General features: G+C 37.7%; 2 protein-coding genes across 3 annotated transcripts in view; both read left to right on the top strand.

Annotated features, from left to right (window-relative positions):
• The first annotated feature begins 201 nt into the window (after positions 1-201).
• Positions 202-3951, top strand: LOC136250733 (uncharacterized). The gene is made up of 2 exons (XM_066042964.1): positions 202-1252; positions 1502-3951. Exons 1-2 carry the CDS (start codon positions 243-245, stop codon positions 3720-3722), a joined length of 3231 nt encoding a protein of 1076 aa, XP_065899036.1. The 5' UTR covers positions 202-242; the 3' UTR covers positions 3723-3951.
• Positions 3952-7559: 3608 nt separating this feature from the next.
• LOC136250747 (G surface protein, allelic form 168-like) overlaps positions 7560-21364 on the top strand; it is a 56088-nt gene continuing 42283 nt past the window's right edge. For both annotated transcript variants that reach the window (XM_066043019.1, XM_066043020.1), the window contains exons 1-2: positions 7560-7850; positions 21173-21280. In XM_066043019.1, the coding sequence (XP_065899091.1) occupies positions 7602-7850; positions 21173-21280 (357 nt within the window). In that variant the 5' untranslated portion in view covers positions 7560-7601. The remainder of the gene's footprint in view (positions 7851-21172; positions 21281-21364) is intronic.

Below are 21364 nucleotides of genomic sequence, written 5' to 3'. Positions count from 1 at the left end.
ATGACCCGACCCGGTTTCAACGCTGATTCCTACCCTGTTATGAGTAACTTAAGGCCAGCATTTATTAATTCCTTGTTTCCCGTCACCCGCCCGCATACCACTTTACTTGCCGCATTGGTAATTATTATTGTAATTTAGTATTTAGAAATACGAAATATTTCCGTGTTCTTACGGTGATTTTTGCTTTATGTTCGAGAATATTCTTTGCCACGTGGCTTGTATATACGCAAGAAACTCTATAAATGTACCTAAGCGTACAAGTTACCATAGTATTGGGTAGAGTGGTAGTTCCGTGGACTATTGTTGATTTCCACGAAGAAAACTTAACTTTCAGTGAGTTCTTTTGTTGTATAAAGGCTGGAAAATACCATATTGAAGTATCAGAGGAATTAAAGAAGGCGAGGTTATTAAGAACGTTTGTAGGGAACAAGATAGATGAACTGATAGTGTCTGGAATTGACCAGTGTGTCATACCAGTTTGCTCACAATTTGGTATCTACGTCAAGTTTGCTGTAGAGCTAATACCGCCCAGCACCTCAGAAGAAATGATGTCAGTTAATAGTGGACGGCCAAATGCATTTGATGTGATGATGGCTGCTCAGCGGCGAGTCCAACTTGCAGATAATGGGTTGCCATTTCAGAAGGCTATAAAAAGTAGTAAAGATCGTTTGTATAATGATGCTATTTCTTTAATGAAAGCAATGGGAATTAAATGGACAGACCCTCAAAGATACGGTGTTCCGTACTTAGAAACTCTTTGTGATGTACTTTGGTACATTGACGGGCATCAGGACACAATCAATGATAGGGCACCAGGAATTCCTGAAATTTTTTCCCGTTTTGTTGGATACAACTGCCCTGAAAAGCATAAACATCGCAAACGAACTAAAGATAGCTTGAGCCGCTCTGAAATTTCAGCACATTCCCTAGCATTACAAGACTGCTTGCAAGCTAGTTGGTTCAAAAAGGAGTCATACAAGGATTTAAAGGCAGCAACTACAGAGTTAATGTCGTCGTTAAGTGTGTATGCCACTTATTTACAAGAGAAAACCAAGGCTCAAAAGCTTCATCATGCCATGAATTGTCCATCTACAACTCCTAGTGAGTCGTCACATACTGAATATATTCCTAAAATATCCTCAGAGCTACCTTGCTCAATGATAACCATTGATAGAGCTCTACAGAGTAAAGAACCTTATCAGCCTATTGCTATGATAAGCTTTGCTCCTGGAAATCAAAAGCAGCGCTACAAGTAAGTGTGTGTGCGTGCGTGTGCATGGGGGCTTGTTTAATATAGTGTGATGTCATGTTAAAACAATATTATGTTTAATGGGATGGTATTCTCTAGGTTGTTAGGAGATAATTCAACAATAGCATAGAAATGGCCATGGGTAAATAATGGATACGAGTATTTATATGATAATCCAATTACCTAATATCTAATGAATGTTGCATATCTACATGTGTAATTTAAGTTTTCAAATATTATGTCATTATGCAGGTATTTTCAAACTTTGGAAAAGGGAATTTCTGTACCTATTCTGATCTATACATACACCCCTGGAGGCTCTGTAATGAATCAAATATTTGTGTGGCGGGTTCCAGAAAATTTTTCTGTTCAAGAGTCTTTGTCAGTAAATCAAAAGGTTATATCAAAGTTGAATGATGATATGCCAGTTTACCATACCAGAGCAATGAGACAAGAGTTTATACATCATTTTGGTCACTTCATGCAAGGAGCCAAACCATATGAGTTGAGGACTGTATATCGTGAGTTGACTAATGATTGCAGTGCATCACGCACATTAGATGAGCAACATATTGATGAGAGGATAAGTGAAGCACTTGCCTTAGAAGATGACGATGTACTTGTTGATTTGCGTCATCAAAATGAAGGTCGTGCTGCACAGTATGATGTCTTCTGGACAAAATGCAATGAATTTATTGCTGAGTGCTCAGCAGTGCATGACCGACGACATGGTGACTCAGAAATAAGTTACATGGCAACAGCCATATCTGTTCGAGATATGATTAGCCAGGTTAAACAAAAGTGCCCCCCAGATGCTCCCATTCCCTCTGAAGCCTGGGTCAAGTTGAATTTCTCACCCAAAAATCCCCGTGCAAAGGTTTCGATGCATTATCATGGAAAACTAAAGTTGAAGCATGTTGTTCAAAAGAGGTTGGTTCGAAAGTCTCATCCAGATGAGCATTACTGTGCAGCACTATTCAGGTATCAGCGTGAACTTGCTGTGAAATACCGAAGTCACTCTGTGTTCATTTCTATTGATGATAAACATCGCATAAAAATAGGAGAACCAGGATACCCAGTTGCTGCAGTAGAACGGGGCAGGCAAGTAATTGTATCACAATCACAAATATTTGCAGTAGGAGACCATGATTTTACCAAGTTTTCCTTAATCCCTAGTGTTGTCTTACAGATAAACATACCTGAAAATTTTGAGGGCTCATGGTACAGGGGGAAAGTGTTGATAGGCTTAAAAGATGCTGTCTTTCAATCTTCTTCACCTTTGCGTCATGCTAGTGAGCTTTATGGTGTGCTTACGGAGACCTTGGGTCTTAAAACTATTCTATTTATTTACTGTGATGGAGGGCCGGATCACAGGCTTACTTACGTTTCAGTACAGTTATCTCTTATTGCTTTGTTTTTGAATCTTAATTTGGATTTTTTAGTTGCTTGTAGGACTGCACCTAATCATTCATGGAAAAACCCAGTTGAAAGGATAATGTCATTACTAAATGTCGGATTACAATGCGTGGGGTTGATGAGGACAAAACTGTCGGATGATTTTGAGTCAGCTATTAGCAATGCTAATAATTTACAACAATTGAGAGAAGCTGCTTCTTCAAGGAAGGAAGATGTTGCATCAACTTTAAAGCCTGCTATTGATTTACTGAAAAGTATTTTTATACGTTTGGAATTAAAAGGAGAAGCTTTTGATTCATATGCAGTTGCTACTGATGAGGAGATTCATGAGTTTTGGTCTGTACTACTACTAATTGATACAACTGTTACAATGGATACCACTACTAAAAAACTGCTGAAAACAAAAACTGCAATGTGCAAATTTATTGAGCACTGTTGTCAAGTAAGGCACTATTCTTTTCAAATCAAAAAGTGTGGGCAATCTTCATGTACTATATGTAAACCAGTGCGTATGGATGCACAGGTATTTGAAACACTAGCATACCTGCCAGATCCGATTCCCGAAAATGATGATCACTATAAAAGTTTCTCAGAGATCTACGGACAGACCACTACTACCGAACAACATCGTCCTTCTCTTACTAGACAAGTCAGACGAAAGATTGACTTTACCCCTAGCCAGCAACATGTAAAGAATGTGGGGATGTTAGTTCAGTGTGAAGAGTGTGATAAATGGCGGTTAATGTTCTGTAGGCACAAATTGAATCGGCAAGAGGTTGCAACACTTGCAAAGTGTCTTGATGATGTGTCATATACATGCGGTGTTTTATTTTCAGATTTAAATCTTCCAGGCAGACTAAACGGTGTTTGTGTTAAGGACCATGCTTGCAGTGATCATATCGAAAAACTCTATTATTCTTGTGGATTTGAACTGATATGTTGTTACTGTGCAATAGAAGTCATGTCAGAAGGCATTGTTAATCTTCCAATGTGCACAGACTGTAAGGAAGAAGGGAAAACACCCATCAAGAGACCCAAGACTAAGGAACACACTTAAAACTTGTGGAAAGAATTATGTGTAAGCAAAAAAGTGTATTGTAGAGATGTATTTGAAACAGGCTTGTAAATTATTACTTTTGAGTGTATTGTATGGAAATATATTGTAGAGATACTAACTTGTGTTTTACAGTTTTTATAAGTTTGTCATTTTCAAAGGTTTGAAAGTACACTGTATAGCTGTTAAAACATTAATGTACAAAATAATAAAATTTTAGTTATTAATAATAATAACCTCCCGCCCTCACTAGTTGATTGTTCTCAAGGTGACGGGAAACAAGGAATCTTATTATGTTGGCCTAATGATATTGAAGTAGCAACTGATGAAGATAAGCAGAAATGTTGAGCAAGTTTTTTACTAGTACACTCACCAGAGAGTCATCAGATAATATCCCTGAGTTTCAAGACCGTGAATTTGTAACTTGTCTCGATGACATATCAATTGATGTAGTAGACATTGTAAGGGAAAAATTGTGTGATTTTAATTTTATAGTAAAGCAACTGGACCTGATGAGCCAGAGTGTTGGAGGAAGCAACAGCTGATATAAGCATACCTCTACCTCTATAATTTTTAAGAAGCTATTAGCTAAGTGAGAGTAAACTACTTTTAGACTGGAATGAGGACTGGAAAGTAGCTAACAACTATATTATCCCAATTTCAAGGATGTTTTGTACCTTTTTTTAAGAAGGCTTTTGACTCTGTACCTCATGAAAGGTTACCCAAAAAGATTTATGCATATGATTTTATAGGTGGTCTGTTTAATTGGATACAATACCTTTTGAAAGGATGCAAACAAAGAGTTTCTGTGAATAGTTCATTGTCTGCATGGTTGGAGTGAAGTAATAAGTGGAATACTTCAAGGATCAGTCTTGGGTCTTTGGCTATTTTCATCAATGATCTGCCATCATTATTAAGGAATGAAGTTCTTTTATTTGCAGACAACACAAAAATTTATTCCAACATTAGTCATGCTAACCCAATATCTTCCCTGCAAGAAGATATTAACACTCGCGTTGAATGGTCAGCATACCTTTCAATATTTCTAAATGTAAAATACTACATATAGGCCAAGTTTAATCCAAGATATTATTATAAGATGATGGGGTGGATATTGTTAATTTAAGGTAAAAGAGGAAAAGGATTTGGGGGTGTTGACTGATTACAATCTTAAGTTTCATAATCAGTGTTTGACAGCTAGTGGTTAACAAAGCTAATAGGCTTCTTGGCCTTATTAAATGGACCTTTTTGAATATTTCTGCAGATTCATTTACTTGTCTAATATCTATACAAATCATTAATTAGTATGTCCTATTTTGGAATATGGTAACTTGGGACCTTTTACTATAAAGCAGACGTCCAAAAATTCAGCAGAAAGCCACTGGAATGATCAAATCTACAAGACTTCTTATCTTGACTATGAGGAACAATTGAAAGTACTTAACTTACCATCACTGCATACATTATAGACGTTACAAAGGTGACAATATTGCTGTCTATAATATGCTATACACAACAAGTATAGATTATTCTGACTTTTTAACTTTTTCACCCATTATCAATACCAGAGGTCATACATTTAAGCTATTTAACAAGAACAGGTACCAGGAAATGTTTTTTACAAGAGTTGTTGAGCCATGGAATAAATAACCTACTCCAAGAAATAGTTTGTGCAACAGTAGTTGATCATTTTAAGAAATCACAGCCAAGCAGTGAAAGAAAGGTGGCCTGCAGAAGATACGGATACTAGTGAAAATTTAATTCCTACTTAATTCAGTCATTATTAAAATTATAACATCATTGCGGCCATTTTTTTGGCTGAGGTGTAGGCATGCGTTTCATTATTTTTGGTTTATGATACCTTAAAATTCCTAATTTTTCCTTGTAGCTACTATAATCATACTTTTCATGCACCAAGGAAGAGTAGTATAGTGTTGTAAATTGTGTGCCCATATAATTAAGGTTGTTAACATAATGGATTTATCCAACATCAATAGTTGTTTTCACCTATAATGCAACATGATTGTGTTGATGATACTTTTTATATGTAATGTATTCTGATAATACATCATGTGTATAGTATCATTACATATATATCCCATGGAGAATTGTGGCAAATTGCTTAGTAGCTTTTGACAATATATATGAGAATTGGTGCAGGAGTATACCCCGCAATGTAGCTACTAATATGGGATGTAGATATTCTTATGGTGGTATGTTATAGAAAGTGCAGTCAATCTAAAGATAGGGTGTCACTATATTCAAATAGGGGTGTGGCTGGGATCCAAATATAAGGTGTGACTTAGCTCAAAGATTGGGTGTGGCTGTAATGATAAGATGCTTTCATTGTGGTTACACTGTATAAGGTATGGAATATTTATAGTAACATATCATTGTGGTGGCACCGTTTACACTGTGGACAAAAGCTTGGGTATGATGTTGCTGACATCCACAATTCATCAGCTACACTGTAGTTTCTCTTACATATTTACTAATATTGCATGCAATTCACAATCTGCAACTATTCTACATCATATTATTTGTGCAATCACTAGATTTTGTTTGAGAAAATAAAATTTATGATCATTGCAGGCCATAACTACCTTCTTTATGTTTAGCAGCATGGAATTCCACCTTTAAAAGTATGTTTTGAATTAGACTTACTATTGTGGTTTACAAACTAACAATTAAATCATGTGTGCATGCATGTTAACTATTTATGTATTAAGTAGATCTTATTTATTGCTCATGATGATATATGTGTAGTGTAAAGAGACCACACAAAACTTAATGAATGTGGTTGTGGAGTGTACACAGGTGTATGGCAACATTATGTGCCTAGCAATAAACATTAAGTTATTAATAGATTTAGAGCTCAATTAATTCTTGTGGTCACTATAGGTTCAGCATGTTTGTTTATACATGCTGCTAGCCATGCCCTGATGACTTCCATGCAACATAACATCCATGCTCTAAACTGCAAGATGTTATAGTTATATTGCAGAATATCTTTGTTACTGACACCAGTCTGAGGTGAAGCCAAGGACAAGTGTTAATAATTAAGATATTCTTCAACTTCTGTGATATAACTGGCTTATATCCAAGTAAAGACTATTAGTACATTGCATGATGTATATGGCTTCATATAGTGGTAAGGACTCCGTGACTATTAACCACTATTAATATCTATAACTGCTGTAATATAACTGGCTTATATCCAAGTAATATGCTGTAGGCACTTTGATGTATATGGTTCATATTCAGCTTGCATAAACATAATTATGCTGATACCGCATTACCTTTAAATTGCCAATATTGTACATCATAGTTTTTTGGTGTTTAATATTTTACTGGACAATAACTATACCATATTGCCCATGTAAATTCTTTTGAAGTATGCCTTTACTGGGATAGTACTACATGCATGCATACACACATGTGCACGCACGCATGCACATACAAAACCATGTAGATTATAGCCATCCAAGAATGGAATACCAGTTGAAGTATATGTATATGTAAAGTTAACACATTGCTGCATGTACTATATGTATATTATATATGTGCGCACAATATAAAATATTGTGAGAGGCTAACATTTGCTTTTGTCTTATATAATTACACTGCTACAAACTAATCATATATACATAGTTATTTCTCAACATGTACATACTGAATACTGCGGATTGCAGACCAAAATTTTTTTCATTTCAATGTTAACTCATTACTGTTATGCAACCAAGGTTTTATGTGAGAGGCATGCATGCATGCATGCATGCAACCGCATTGACCTACATATAGAGGTAGCTACGAATCTAAAAGTCATGCTAAAATCGCAGCTTACAAATTGTTCTAATTGCGTCTATTAGATAGCTAGCCAGGATGATCCAACAATTGGTTCTTGGATTAATTCTAGTTGGTATTGCTCATGGCCAAAGCCCAATAATGTCATGCGCTGATGCTAGAACAGTATTGGGGAGTATGAGTACATGCAACACGACCTGGACCAGAGTGCGTGCTGCACTTTTAGATTCATCGACCATCTCTAACGCCGATGCAACCACTTTGTGTGCTGATTCGTGCGCTCATACCGTCCTGCAGATGGTATACAGATGTGCCTCAGAAGTAGGGGTAAGCTAGTTCTTATATATGTGTACATATAGCATAGACATAGCTACACACATAGCTATATAGCTAGGGTCCGCACCGTGAAATTTCAATCTCCGAGAATCAACTACCAAACCACCCACGAATGCTAGGCTATAGGTGTATATATAGCGTAAGTCACCAATTATCGGCACTATTTCGCCTAGTGAATACATTCTGTACCAGAATGACGTATACCGAACTTCCGGTTTGAACAATTCAATAAAGTAGTCTTTACAGCAGTTCTAGGGAGACCTCGCACCACAACAAGGCGTCACGTATACGGTATCTTTAGGCCAACAATTGTTAATTCCTTCTTTTATTTTATTTATTTATTAAGGCTTTACAACACAAGTGCTGAAGGTCTGTAGGACACTTGGTCCTACAGCCTATCCAGAGTTGTTACATAAAGTGTGTTTGAAAAGGTGGAGAAAGGAGAAAAAAATCCATGACTGGACCTGGGCAGCCTCGAACCTGCAGCCATCCGATTAACGCTCGAACACTTACAGGAGTCTGCCAGGCGGTCAGGATGTTTTCTCCTTGTCAATTTCAAGTAGCTATGTATATCCATAGGAACTCTAGAGAGTGACTTATTATCCAAAGTACCCCTTGTGGAACCAAATGGAGTCCAGGACATTAGTTTATTTATTAAGGCTTTACAGCACAAGTGCTGAAGGTCTGTAGGACACTTGGTCCTACAGCCTATCCAGAGTTGTTACATAAAGTGCGTTTGAAAAGGTGGAGAAAGGAGAAAAAATCCATGACTGGACCTGGGCAGCCTTGAACTTTCCCGTCCTAGTCAGACAACACCATGCATGATGCACCGGGGCGGGCGGCTATTATTGATAAAATCTAGGATATTAAAGGGAGCCCACACTGTTAAAATGAAGAGTAACCACAACTCTCAAGGAGTTCCCAGTGTAGGGAGGATTTAACACCCCTGGAGAGTAACCATTACTCTAAAGGAGTAACTGGGGAGTAACACATGCTCTGAAGGTGGTGTCACTTACTCTTTAGAGTAATGGTTATTCTCTTTAGAGTGTTGGTTACTCTCCATGGGGTGTTAAATCCTCCCTACACTGGGAACTCTTCAGAGTGGTGGTTACTCTTTATTTTTAACAGTGCATTAGCTAACTCCTAGTCACTTCTTTCTTAGATTCAGGAGAGCTAGATTCAAGGTTAGTTGTGATTTGAAAGATTTTACTGTATAGATTCAAACCCCTAGAAGGTTATAAATTCGAAGTGTTGTAGACCCCTCGTGTTTCCGCGTGCGCAGCCAGAAAGGCATTTGTCATGCTCGTGGTGACACATGCTATATAATCACTGCTAGGCGGAGCCATGTACTAAATAACTTCCGAAGCTCGCGTCAGAGTCCACCTATCCAATGACACTAGTCTTCATCCCAATGACATGACCACACAACTCCCTGCCAGTAGCAATACACTGATTTGGTTCACGCGACTATCAAATGCAATAATAAATTTGCATGCGGTTTTAATATTACCATGCGGGCAGGTGTATGGCACGCGGTTCGTAACATTATTCTTTCTTATCTCGGGCCCAGTTTAAGCGAACGTGATTTGCTTATCCTGGGCTCTGGATAAGAATAGCCTTAACTTAATTATCTCGGGCCCGAGATAAGACATAGAAAGAATCGCGAATCTACGACCTTGGTTTGAACTTCAAAAACGAATTGATTTGATTGGACGAAGTCTTGTGTACGTGATTTCGCTTGTTTTTGTTGTCGCGCAAGGTCTCTTACTGTATGATACAGAGGTTTGCGGAATGTTTGCACCAAATCTGTAAAGCGCCAAATGAGAAATTTTAAACGTGATCCATTAACTTTGAAATGCGTCACCCAACTTTGATAGGTCACGTTTCTGGTGACTCGTATTGCAAAGATTCCGCAATCCTCTGTATCTATAGGGTTGCTGTAGTCAGTACAGAGGATTGCGGAATCTTTGCAATACAGGAAGTCACCAGAAACGTGACCTATCAAAGTTGATGGATCACGTTTTCGGTCATCGCTTTACGGTTTTGTTGCAAACATTCCGCAAACTTCTGTACACCAAAAAATTATAATTATCTCACGTGAGTCATAGATCCTTTACACGTGACCGTCCTGTTATGAGTGAAATCGCAAAGCATATCGTGTGCCAATTATCGGCATGAGATACGTATTTTTTTTTTCCCTTTCCTACCACCCCCAGCACAGATTGCAAGTGCTGGTCAACTGAACAAAATTAAGCAGACAAATGGGATTCCACAGTCACTAAGTCCACTGACTGTGGAGTCCTGGTGTAAACACCCATGGAAGACCGTGCCCCACGAATACACTGAATTGCCGAGCGCAACGGCACTCTGTACTTCAGTGTTTGACCACTTATCGGCAGATTTTTCGAATTCGTAAGTAACTCCCTGCTGCCTTGTTGGTTAATTTTATGGGATCCGCCACGTTTCACAGAAGTTTTACGAAGGTGAGGCCAGCCGTTCAAGAGGTATTCAGGTTAGACCGTAGATAGTATATTCTATGGTTAGACGCAAAAGCATACTGGTTTATGAATACAAAAATATTTTACGTAGGCCTGAGCCTATTATGCTCAAAATTTTACCTATTAGCTATTCTTTCCAGAATTTCCCAAAAAATTATCCTATTATTCTTTTTGTTATTCTTGTATCCAGCCTATTATTCCATAAATATTCTCATATATAGCTATCTGCGGCTAGTCGTTTAGTTTTCAAGATGCTGCTATAAGTAGTTTTGTCCGAATTATTAATAACCATATATGAAGTATTTCACCTTATTCATCATTTTTCTATCCATAATAGTTACAGCAGACTCAGAATAGCTATCTATAGTGATAATTCAAGTGTATTTAATTATTAGTGTAATATGCTGTAACTACTGTATAGCTACTAAGTTAGGTAGATAATTATACTCAAAGACTTGAAGAAGATACACTGGTATATAAGATGTACAAGTTTCAGAATTGCAGATAATCATGCAGTTAAATCTCTGATGCTAGCTGCAGATTGTTAACATGCAACGATCTGACTTCCCTATTGGAGTATTTGAGCGTTCTATTAGAATATATCGATCTTTTAGCTCCTTTCAGCCAGCACTCGTCAGCTTTATATCATTTGTAGTAGCTTAACTTTTTCTTCTAGGTAATCAAGAAGAGACACGCCCCTTTTCCCACCGATTATTCTAAAATTATGCCTGTAACCATCCTATTATTCCAGAATTATTCTCATGAATTGGCGCGACCTATTATTCTCAGGATTATGCCGGTATAATAGGCACAGGCCTAGCTATAACTTATTATAGCTATATTCCATACAACTTAATATAGGTCTATATATATATTTTAGAATCTACAAAACAAACCGTATATAACCACAACAAATAAAATACAACTAGCTACGGGGAAAGGGAAACAACAAAGAAAGAACAACTACAGGGAAGGGGGAAAGTCATCATCACCACCTTGCAACAAGGGGGTGACACACAGGCACTTACTGTAGGTAGATCTGCGACCGCGGTCAAAGCCCAAGTCAAAGGTCAAGGCCACCAAAATTGTGCCAATTCAACGGTCAAGGGTAAAAGCTTCCAACCCACAATCGAAATATCATCGCTAAGTTGCCGGTCAAAGGTCGAAAAAGGCTCTTAGTCACAGGTCAAAGCGAAATTTTGGCCGGTCAAGACTTTGACCGCAGTCGCAGATCTACCTACAGTGCGTACCTACGTGACACCCCCTTGTTGCAGAGTAGTCTCGAGTAGCCCGGCAGACCGCTTTTTTCCCGCTTTTTGTGGGCGTCGGGAATAAAGGGTCTGGCTAGTCTCGCGGCGCTTGACCCTAAAAAGAAGGTCTGGTGGAACTCTGTACAAAAAGTTTGAGTTCTGGAATGATTATTGGATGACGTTTACGTGTTATGTAAGTGCAATGTTTACGTCACAACATCCATTCAACCAGACCTGCTTACAGCATCACCAAACTAATGGTGCTACTTTATTTGTTCAACATTAAAACGAACCCAACAGAATTGTATGGCCGTTTTCTCAACGATTTTAAGCGGCAAAGTCACCGGATGTAATTAACCGTAAGCTGCGAATCTATTGAAATGTATGCATTGCATAATCAATTTGAAATGGAGCAATCTGATTAGGGCTTCCAACATTCCGGCAGCACCAAACTTTTTGTACAGTTTCACCAGATCCTCTTTTTAGGGTCAGGCGCCACGAGACTAGGCAGGGGCGTAGCCAGGATTTTTGAAGGGGTTCCAGCACCAGCATTGAGTTACTAGAAGCAGGGGTCTGGGGGCGCAGCCCCCAGCCGCTGAGAGACTTTCAGTATTTTAATAAATCAAAACTCAGCAAATTGCTATATTTTATGCAAAAAGTACATTAATTATGATGCATTAAGTGCCCATGGGATGAAGGTAGTACCAGATAAAGTCACCTAGTGGAAACAGACAGCATAACACATAGAGACACATATAGTAATCTGTAAGTGATGGTTATATCTCACTGTGGTATAGGGGCCATGAATCCACTGATGCAAATGACAATCAAAACAATTATTATTATTATTATTATTATTATTATTATTTAATGGGCTTGTAGATGCCAAGGCAAGCTAACTTGCCAGGCTAGGCCACAGGCCTTTGAAGGTGCCCATATCTAGATTGCTTCCAAAAATTATCCAAGTGCAGCTTGAAGGTTGCAACTGTTGGTGCTGAAATGATAAAGTCAGGTAAGGAGTTCCATAGATTGACTATTCTATTTGTAAAAAAGTTCTGCCTAACAAGTAACCTTGATCTTTCTTTTAAAAGCTTAAGAGAGTGGCCCCTGGTGGTAGCAGTATTTAAAGTAAAAAATGTAGATGGGTCCAAATCATAATGTCGTTTAAGTATCTTATATGTTTCAATCATATCACCCCTTTGACGTCTGCAATACAGAGAATAGAGGTCCAGAATTTCAAGACGGCTTTCATAAGTCAAGTGGGCCAATATAACTATACAAATATGCATAGCATGAATTCATTTTGCGTAACACAAGTGATAAATTACTGGAGCTCTATATCTTTAAACACTGCACACCAAAGCTATAGCAGTATAAGGTCATGCTAAGTTTTGCATTTAATGTTGGAATGTCTGAAAAACTTCATATGGACATGGATATTTACATGCATGTTCTATTAGAGTATACCTGACTGCTCTATTAGAGTATATACCTGACTGCTCTATTAGAGTATATCGATCTTTTAAACAAGTTTTGAAGAGGGCTCATGCTACGGTACCTATGTAAATCCTTCCCTGAGAGATGAATGTAAGTTTTATCAATTGTTGTGCTGTGCCATTACACTATATTGCTTACTCATTTTGTCCTGCCACACTAAATGGTGTGTTAGGATCCTGCTTGCAGAAGTCTAAATTTTACAGGGGGGTTCCTGAACCCCCCGGAACCCCCCCTCCCTACGCCCCTGACTAGGGTCTGGTACACCTGCATTAAGAATTCTGTGTAATGTTCCACTGCAGTCAGGGTCGAGGTCAGGGTGAATGTTGATTGCTGCTGGTTGGCAAAGCCCTAAACTTCTTAGACCTGTTAAAAAGTGCAGCTTTACCGCTACATATACTGTTCTCTTGTATTTCGCTGAAGGGTGCCACTACGGGTGGTGCATGGTGCAATCAGCAATAGAATGAAGAACTGATAAAGCAAAAGGTGTCCTTATCCCAAAACTTTCCACAACTAGTGGAATGAAATCACCTGCTTTCTCCACAATAGCAAGGTGCTTTGCATCCTTAGCCACCTCTCCAGCTGCAATAGCCACCCCAGCACAGGAAGCACAGGAAGAATATGAGCAGGCCAAGTAGTGCTGTGGACAGAGACATCGAAATAGGCAGGATGACTGAGTTAATAATCAGGATGGAAAATGTCTCCTGGATGTGAACTGTCATCAAAAGAGGCATGTTGCTCTTTAAGAACTCCCAGATGGTCTTGTAAAAAGGCGTGATGAAGGATGTTAACTAAAGCATCATGGTGACGGATTCTCATAGGACCAGTGTTGGGCAAGTTACTTTTGACGGTAAAAGTAACTAGTTACATATTACATATTACTTGCAACAGAACTATTTAGTTACAGTTACATATTACCCATAAAATAAAATAACTGTAATAATATTACATATTATATTACTTTGTGACCACAGCCTTAAGCTGTCACGTGTGAAACTACCACCTTATCACGTGACATGATTGCGTTGTTGGACAATGTGCAAACCTTGGTTATAAGTAAGAAGCTAGTGAATAAGCTTCATTTAGTAGGCCTCGTTACTTCGTTGTGATTAGGCGTTACTCAGAGGATTACTAACGAGATTAGTAACTTCGTTACTTTTAATAATAATATTACATCATATTAGACTCGTTACAGTAATTATATTACTTAGGTAACGCGTTACGTTTGTAAGTAAAGTATCTTGTGTTATATTACCTGTTTTCATAGCGTATTTCGTTATATGTGACTGGATCTACGAAAACCGTTCTTATCGCCCAAGACAGGAAGTTTGATTTTTTCACACAAACACAAAGCTTAATGAATGCACTATCAAGTTTCACTGCCACAGTCGACCAGAGTAAAGTGGTCTGCTTTTGCTGGCTGCTTTTCTAGAGCACAGTGGCGAGCCGTACGAGTGGTCTGGGGTCTTGATGGAGCCCTGGCCAACCAGGAGATGGCTGTGTGTGGCTGTACAGCTCTGTGGTGTTGGACAATGACCTGTGCTGTAAATTTCCTTTCATTTTAGCTAGTTCTGAGCCCTGAATGGCCTATAACTTGGCCTAATTCATCCCAGCACGTTTCTTTTCAATTTTTGAACACCATCTTGCACGCCTTCCAGGGCCCCCGCCTCCCACCCTTCTGGAGCTCGCCCACCCTTCTGGAGCTCGCCCACCCTTCTGGAGCTCGCTTGATACAGACAACCTCAGTTTAAAAACTATCTAAAATGGCGGGAAACTTAGCTGTTGGCTACTTCTTCAGTGGATGATCAGGAAGGTAAGAAATTGTTGTGAAACGTGTGAAAATTTGGTATGCGTAGCTACCACCATTGGCCAGCTACAACACACAGAATATTTAAAACCGACGTTTCTCGATACTTTTAAATGGGCGATAAGACCGGTTTTCCCAGAGACAGTCACATATTACTTTGTTACCACAAAAGTAATACTATTACGTAACGCGTTACATAAGTAGCGCGTTACTCCCAACACTGCATAGGACCATGAGAACAGCCTAAAAGATGGTCACCAAAGCAATCTATAGAATAGAGGCATGTACACAATGGGCAAATGGGAAACAGAGAAACTCCAAGCCATAGACGCAATCCAACAATGAACTCTGGACCAGGGATAGCTAAACCAAGAGAGATTGAAGGAATAGCTTTAAGCCAGCCACTACTGGTACCAGCAGAGTGAGAAAGGGCAGTCAACCAAGCACAGTCCCGAATACTGCAAGAAGCAAAATGATGACTGAACTGATGCTGATCTAAAAGGGCTTGCAGATCATGCTGCGAAGCTGAAGAAATGGGAATGTCAGAGAACATTGCAGCAGCAGCATCTTCATCAGGGAAATGAAGCTGATCTGAAGCAATAAGGCCAATGAAACTTGATTACCAGTTTCTCGCTCAGATTTTTGAAAATTTGATGCGGGCGGGGGGTTATTATTCATTATTCATTATTTTTCCAAAAGCACAACACACATCCAAACATGAAGATTTCTGCCAAAAAAACAGTGAGATCTACACTGATTACTCTTGCATTAAATAGCTAAAGTATGTTACTAATCTATAACAAGTGATTTTTCCATTAGAGTATAACTGATTGCTCTATTAGAGTAAAAGTGACTGTTCTATTAGAGTATTTCGATCTGAAATACCAATAATGAAATTCCATGCGGGTGTATCAAAAGCATGCGGGCGATGACGTGAAACTGCTAATCAAGTTTCATTGGCCTAAACAGGCGTCTAGAAGCTAAATCATCAATGCTATTGCATGAACCCAAAAAAGCAGCTGCAGCAGACTGGGTGGATTCTCGTAGACCTAAACCACCTAGGCGGAAAGGCAAACTGGCTTGGCACCAAGATGGATCAGAAAGACTGCAATTCATAATATGGCTGAGACAGTTGTGAAGGTTATAAGGACAAATTGACAAAGAAATGGTTGTAACCTGTATAATTTAAAAGTGCCAATAATTGGTACCTGCTGATAATTGGCGACTTACACTACCACTTACAGATTGGCACGCTATTTTTCATTAACGTCTTGTCGTGCATATGATGATATTGGCTACAAATTATGAGATTTTTGCTAGCTATATCTTCAAGGAAATGTCTGCAATACGCACTCTCAACCTTACTAAAACCACGAGTGGCTGCATTATCTGGAGCAATTTCCAGCTGCAGCATCATGAAAATGAAATTTCCGACTTGAAATAAAGTTTTTATGCCACCGGAACACACAGCAGCGATGCCAAAGTAATCCTCCCAGGTCAAATGTGTCCAATTACTACCACACCAAATCATCGAATTCCAAAATTGTTTGCCATCTGGCTGAGCTTGATGGCTGTCAAAAATTCGTCAAAATGCCGATTTTATCCATTTACAGAAACTTTTGCAAGCCAGATGTGCTAGTTTACTTCTAAAAGCTTGTTAGACCCCCCATAGTCAGTCAGTCCGTATAGTAGCCTTCATTCATAGAGTTGGTCTGGCAGCTCTTCTAACAACCTCAAACTCTGCCAAATGCCAATGCCGAAGAATTTTGTCAATAGGCTAACCAATTTACACCGCGTTAAAGAAACTTTGCACACCAAACGTGATGCTTTACCTCTCTAAAGTCATGCTACACCCTTGTTTGATTGTATTCATCCATAGGATGAATCTGTTGTTATTGAGGCCATAATTATAATCCACCAATTGTCACTACCCAGTTTTACAAGTCAAACATGTTGGTCTGCCTCTCTACTGATTCTTGCTGGAAACTCTTCAATCGCATTCATCTGTGCAGGCAGCTTTCTTCAGTCTCTTGGAAAAAGTCCATATCAAAAACTTTGTAAGCTTTTTTTATCTTGAAAATAAAGCTTTTATAAGCCGGATTTCCGAATAGGTTATGCCTGATTCATATAAAATAACAATGTCTTCTAACCAAAGTGCCATAACTTGTGATTGACAGACACAAGGTTTGGTCTATCAGATTCCTCAGTGAAAGGCAATTTGATTCATGTGTAAGTTCTTTGTGTTGTAACGAAGGGGAAACTAAAAAGGAGTACCGTGAAATTTACGTGTTAAGAATGCCTGTAAAAACACATGTTTTTCAACATATCTCTGTAAACTAACTGTCGTAACATAACATATCTCTGTAAACTTGTACAGTCAGAGTCTTATTAATTATTCTTCGCTGCGTAGAATGATACCAAATCTAGCAAATTTGGTTGAGGATAAATTGACTGCCAAGATAATTAAACTTTCAAGCCAATATAATGTATGGAGCGCGTTTCATCATGGATATAGAAATTGAAGGACTTTCTTTTGTTGTATGGTGTGCTGTAGAGATTTTGTGAGTTAAAGTAAATTAGTGTTTTGCATGTAGCGCAAATAGCTACATGCATTTTGCATTGGACAACAAAAGACCGTGCAAAGAGTAATGAGATTTTATGATCAGCCTGTTTTACCAAGCTGAGGTTACAAAAGATATTAAGCAAATATTAGATATATTAAATGAATAATTCTTAAATTTTAAGGGTTTAACCCAATTACAATGTTTTGAAAACTTTTAATGTTGACCACCTAAATATGCTTGATTTGACAAATCCCATACATATGTTTTGATATGCAGTGCACGCCATTTGGACGCAATCATAGATAATACCATATACTCAGTGCTTATTTTATTTCATTGATTCCACACAAGAATAACAAAAAAAAACCAGCAGAAATATTACAGAACTCAAATGGAGTTAGTCTAGTTCTAAATATCCATTCTTAGGCACTCTACATGATTGGAAATTTTGATTGTGGTTTTTGGTAATCATTTGCATTTTGGTAATTATTTATAAACATGTAGAGTGCAATATTTTAGAGCTAAACTAACTCCATTTGAGTTCTGTATTATTTATTTATTTATTTATTGCAATGCACAGAACTCAAATATGAGTGTATGTGTGCATGTATAAATTGGACAAATTGTTTGAAAATTCATGTAAACTAGAAGAAATAATTACTTCTCTCAGTAGAGAGTTCCATTCATGTATAGAGGCTGGCAGAAATGAGTGATGATGTGAGCTTATCCTTGCTTGAGTTGAGCTGGTGTTATTGTTCCATATGGGTGCAGATAGGAGTTAAAGTTAACTTCCACTATCTTATGAATAATTTTATTGAACATAGTATATAGAACATAGCAAATCTTGACTGAGTCCTTCTATCTTCCAGAGATTTCCATTTTAGATTATTCAGCATTGATGTCATACTTGAATAGGTTGAAAAGTCATTGCATACAAATCAAGCAGCTTTACGCTGTACCCTTTCCAAGGAAGTTTTGTCACAGTTTGTGTAAGGGGACCAAATTAACAGATGCATATTCTACTGCTGGCTAAAAACAAATGCTAGGTAAGCTTTTGATTTCACTGATATTGAACATATGCCTTAGATTTCTTTGAAGAAAACCTCAGACTGAGTGTGCTTTATTCACAACATTAGCAATGTGCTTACTCCAGCTTAGGTTATTAGTCATAGGCATAGCAACCTGGGGGACAAGTTGCAACTTTCTGATTGTAAATTGCAAAAAGATTGAGATACTCTAATAGAGCAGTCAATTGCTCTAATAGAGCAGTCACAGTATTCAGAGAGGCAGTGTAGCAAACTATGAAATTGTAAATAAGGATTTTTATGTGCTTTATCAGTGATACAATCTATATTTGTTGGAGGGGTAGCCATTCTTAGAAGGTGTTGACCTTTTTTGTTTGTTTTTTTTGCTCTTCAACACTGTGCCCTACTAAACCAAGAGTCTAGAGCCCTCATCTAAAAATATTTTGCTATGCCTATGTTAGTGATAGTGACTCCAGGGGAATACCAAAGGGGGTTTCCAGGGGTTTTAGGAAACCCCTTTGGATTTTACATACTACTTAAAACATTAAGAAATTAAAACTTCAGGTTTCCAGAATCTGGAATCTATCATGGAACAGGACACAATGTAAACTTTTACCATAGTTAAATAGCTAATAGTTTCTCACCTAATAGCAACACTTATAGCATTAATTATGATTTTAGTGAAGAGATCGAGACACTCTAATAAAGAATCAGGTAATATAAACTACTCTAATATAACAGTCACTTAGTTGTAGTGGAAACTCCTTTTCAAAATTCCTGTGTATGCCCCTGGACCCAAAGATATTTACAGGAACTAACCTTGTTATAATAATACAGCCATCAATGTGATAGTCACATAAATAAGGTGAATGTTTATTTGTTATAGTTAAATGCTCACATTTTGATAAGTTAAAAACATTAACTAGTCCTTAGCCAAATGTAACAATATCTCCAAATCTTGTTGAAGCTGTAACACATCTTCAGTAGAAACAATAGATCTATAAATAATGGCATCATAAATATACAGCCTGATGGTAGAATATATTTTTGTTGTTAAATCATTTATATATAGTAGGAATAACAAGGCCTTAAAACGGAACCCTGAGGTACACCTGAAAAAAAACTTGTGAGGAACTACTGGAAGCACCATCTAGGATAAGGGTCCACCTATAAGGGTCCACCTATCCCTTGTTTAACTGGATCTTTAATCCAGTTAAACAAGGGATAGGTGGACAAGGATCCATTGATGCTATAATGTTGGAGTTTGTACAATAGCCTTGGATGAGACACCTTGTCAAAAGAGAAGTCCAGAAGTAATAGATTTGTTTGTATTCCACTGTTCAATGTCATAGGTAAATCGTTAATGGTCTCCAATGGTTGTGTTTTGCAAGATCGATGTTTCCTACATTGTTGCTCAATGCATATGATGTTGTGAAAATTTGTGTACTTAAATATTGCTGAAGAAATAATGTGTTCAAAAATTTTACAACATATGCAAGTTAGAGATATAGGCCTGTAATTAAAAGGATTGGTACGAGAGCCCTTCTTAAACATAGGTACCACCATGGCAGACTTTCAATCAAGGGGTAATTTACCTTGGTAAAGGGATCCATTAAATATGAGAGCAAGAACCGGTGCAAAATTATAAGCTAACTCCTTTAAAAATCTTGTTGGTATGCCATCTGGGCCACAGGCCTCGTGGGAAAACAGTTCAGATAAGAGTGTGTGAATTCTTTGTGCCTCAATATGAATGGGCTGAATGGTTGGACAAGGAGGCACCTCAAGAGCTGGTATTTGCTCGCTGCCATCATTGTCAACAATGACAACAGATGTAAATTGGTCATTCAGAATATTGGCCTTAGACAAATTATCTGTAACAACTTGTTTGTTTTTCTCTAATGAAGATATTCTACACTGTTTGCTTCTTTTAGATTTGATATATGACCAGAATTTCTTATTTCTTATCAGGGTTAATCATATTTGACACATATTTATAGTGAGCCTGTCTGCATTCTCTGTGCACTTGCTTTTTGAGATTTTTATGAGCTATCCAATCAGTATGGAGTTGAGTTGATCATGCTTTATCATAGCTGGTTAAAATCAGCTTTGTTCCATGAGTAAATTTTATGTTCCTTTAGTTTGAGTGAGGTGATAAATTTGATGTAACCTTGATCATTTCATGATTATTCCTGTAAAGACATGGTCTGTTGGTAGCATAAATGTATAATATTACTCCTTGTAGGAGAGTCCACTTGCTGAATGAACCCACCTGAATCGACCTGATTTATGGAAAGTACTGTTTTTTCATTAGTTTCTACCATGTCCACTGAGTCTGAATTGAGATCTCTCTGTGTTTAATATGCTGGCTTGTTTGACTATTGTTTCTTTATTTTTCAGTGATCTCTATTCCCATGTTTTAATTTTTTTAAATTATTTTTATTTACAGTAAAATGGCTTGCACTCCTACTTTGGCACTTATGTGTGATAATTGTGCGATTAGAATATTATAATTAATTTCCATGCACTGTTTCTAAGTTCTAACCGCAGTGTATGTAGTTATATTGTTGTGCAGTTATTACAGTATTCGCTCATGTAAACTATGAGTCCATAGTTTAACACCAGTGTTACTTGATGCTTTTTAATATATATATATATATATATATATATATATATAGGAAATGGAGACAACTCTGTCTAATCAAACACTTCAAACAGCCTGCTCACGAGATGCAAATGGAGATACTTGTGGTTTAAATGTGTATGAATTTTTTACGATGAATCTTGTAAGTTGCCATATTTTAAATTAACATGCACTTTTGTATGTACTTCTATTAACCCTGCATATTTAAATTTGCTGTATCATTTAC

The sequence above is a fragment of the Dysidea avara genome, chromosome 3 (genome assembly GCF_963678975.1).
Source record: "Dysidea avara chromosome 3, odDysAvar1.4, whole genome shotgun sequence".
NCBI classification, from domain to species: Eukaryota; Metazoa; Porifera; class Demospongiae; order Dictyoceratida; family Dysideidae; genus Dysidea; species Dysidea avara.
Note: the sequence above shows the minus strand (reverse complement) of the source record. Positions and strands in the feature narration are given on the sequence as shown.

Bases quoted from the DNA above. Each gene is read 5' to 3' on its own strand.
- LOC136250733 (XM_066042964.1), top strand. From the start codon at position 243: ATGTACCTAAGCGTACAAGTTACCATAGTATTGGGTAGAGTGGTAGTT. The intron at 1,253-1,501 runs GTAAGTGTGTGT...GTCATTATGCAG, and splicing joins AATCAAAAGCAGCGCTACAA to GTATTTTCAAACTTTGGAAA.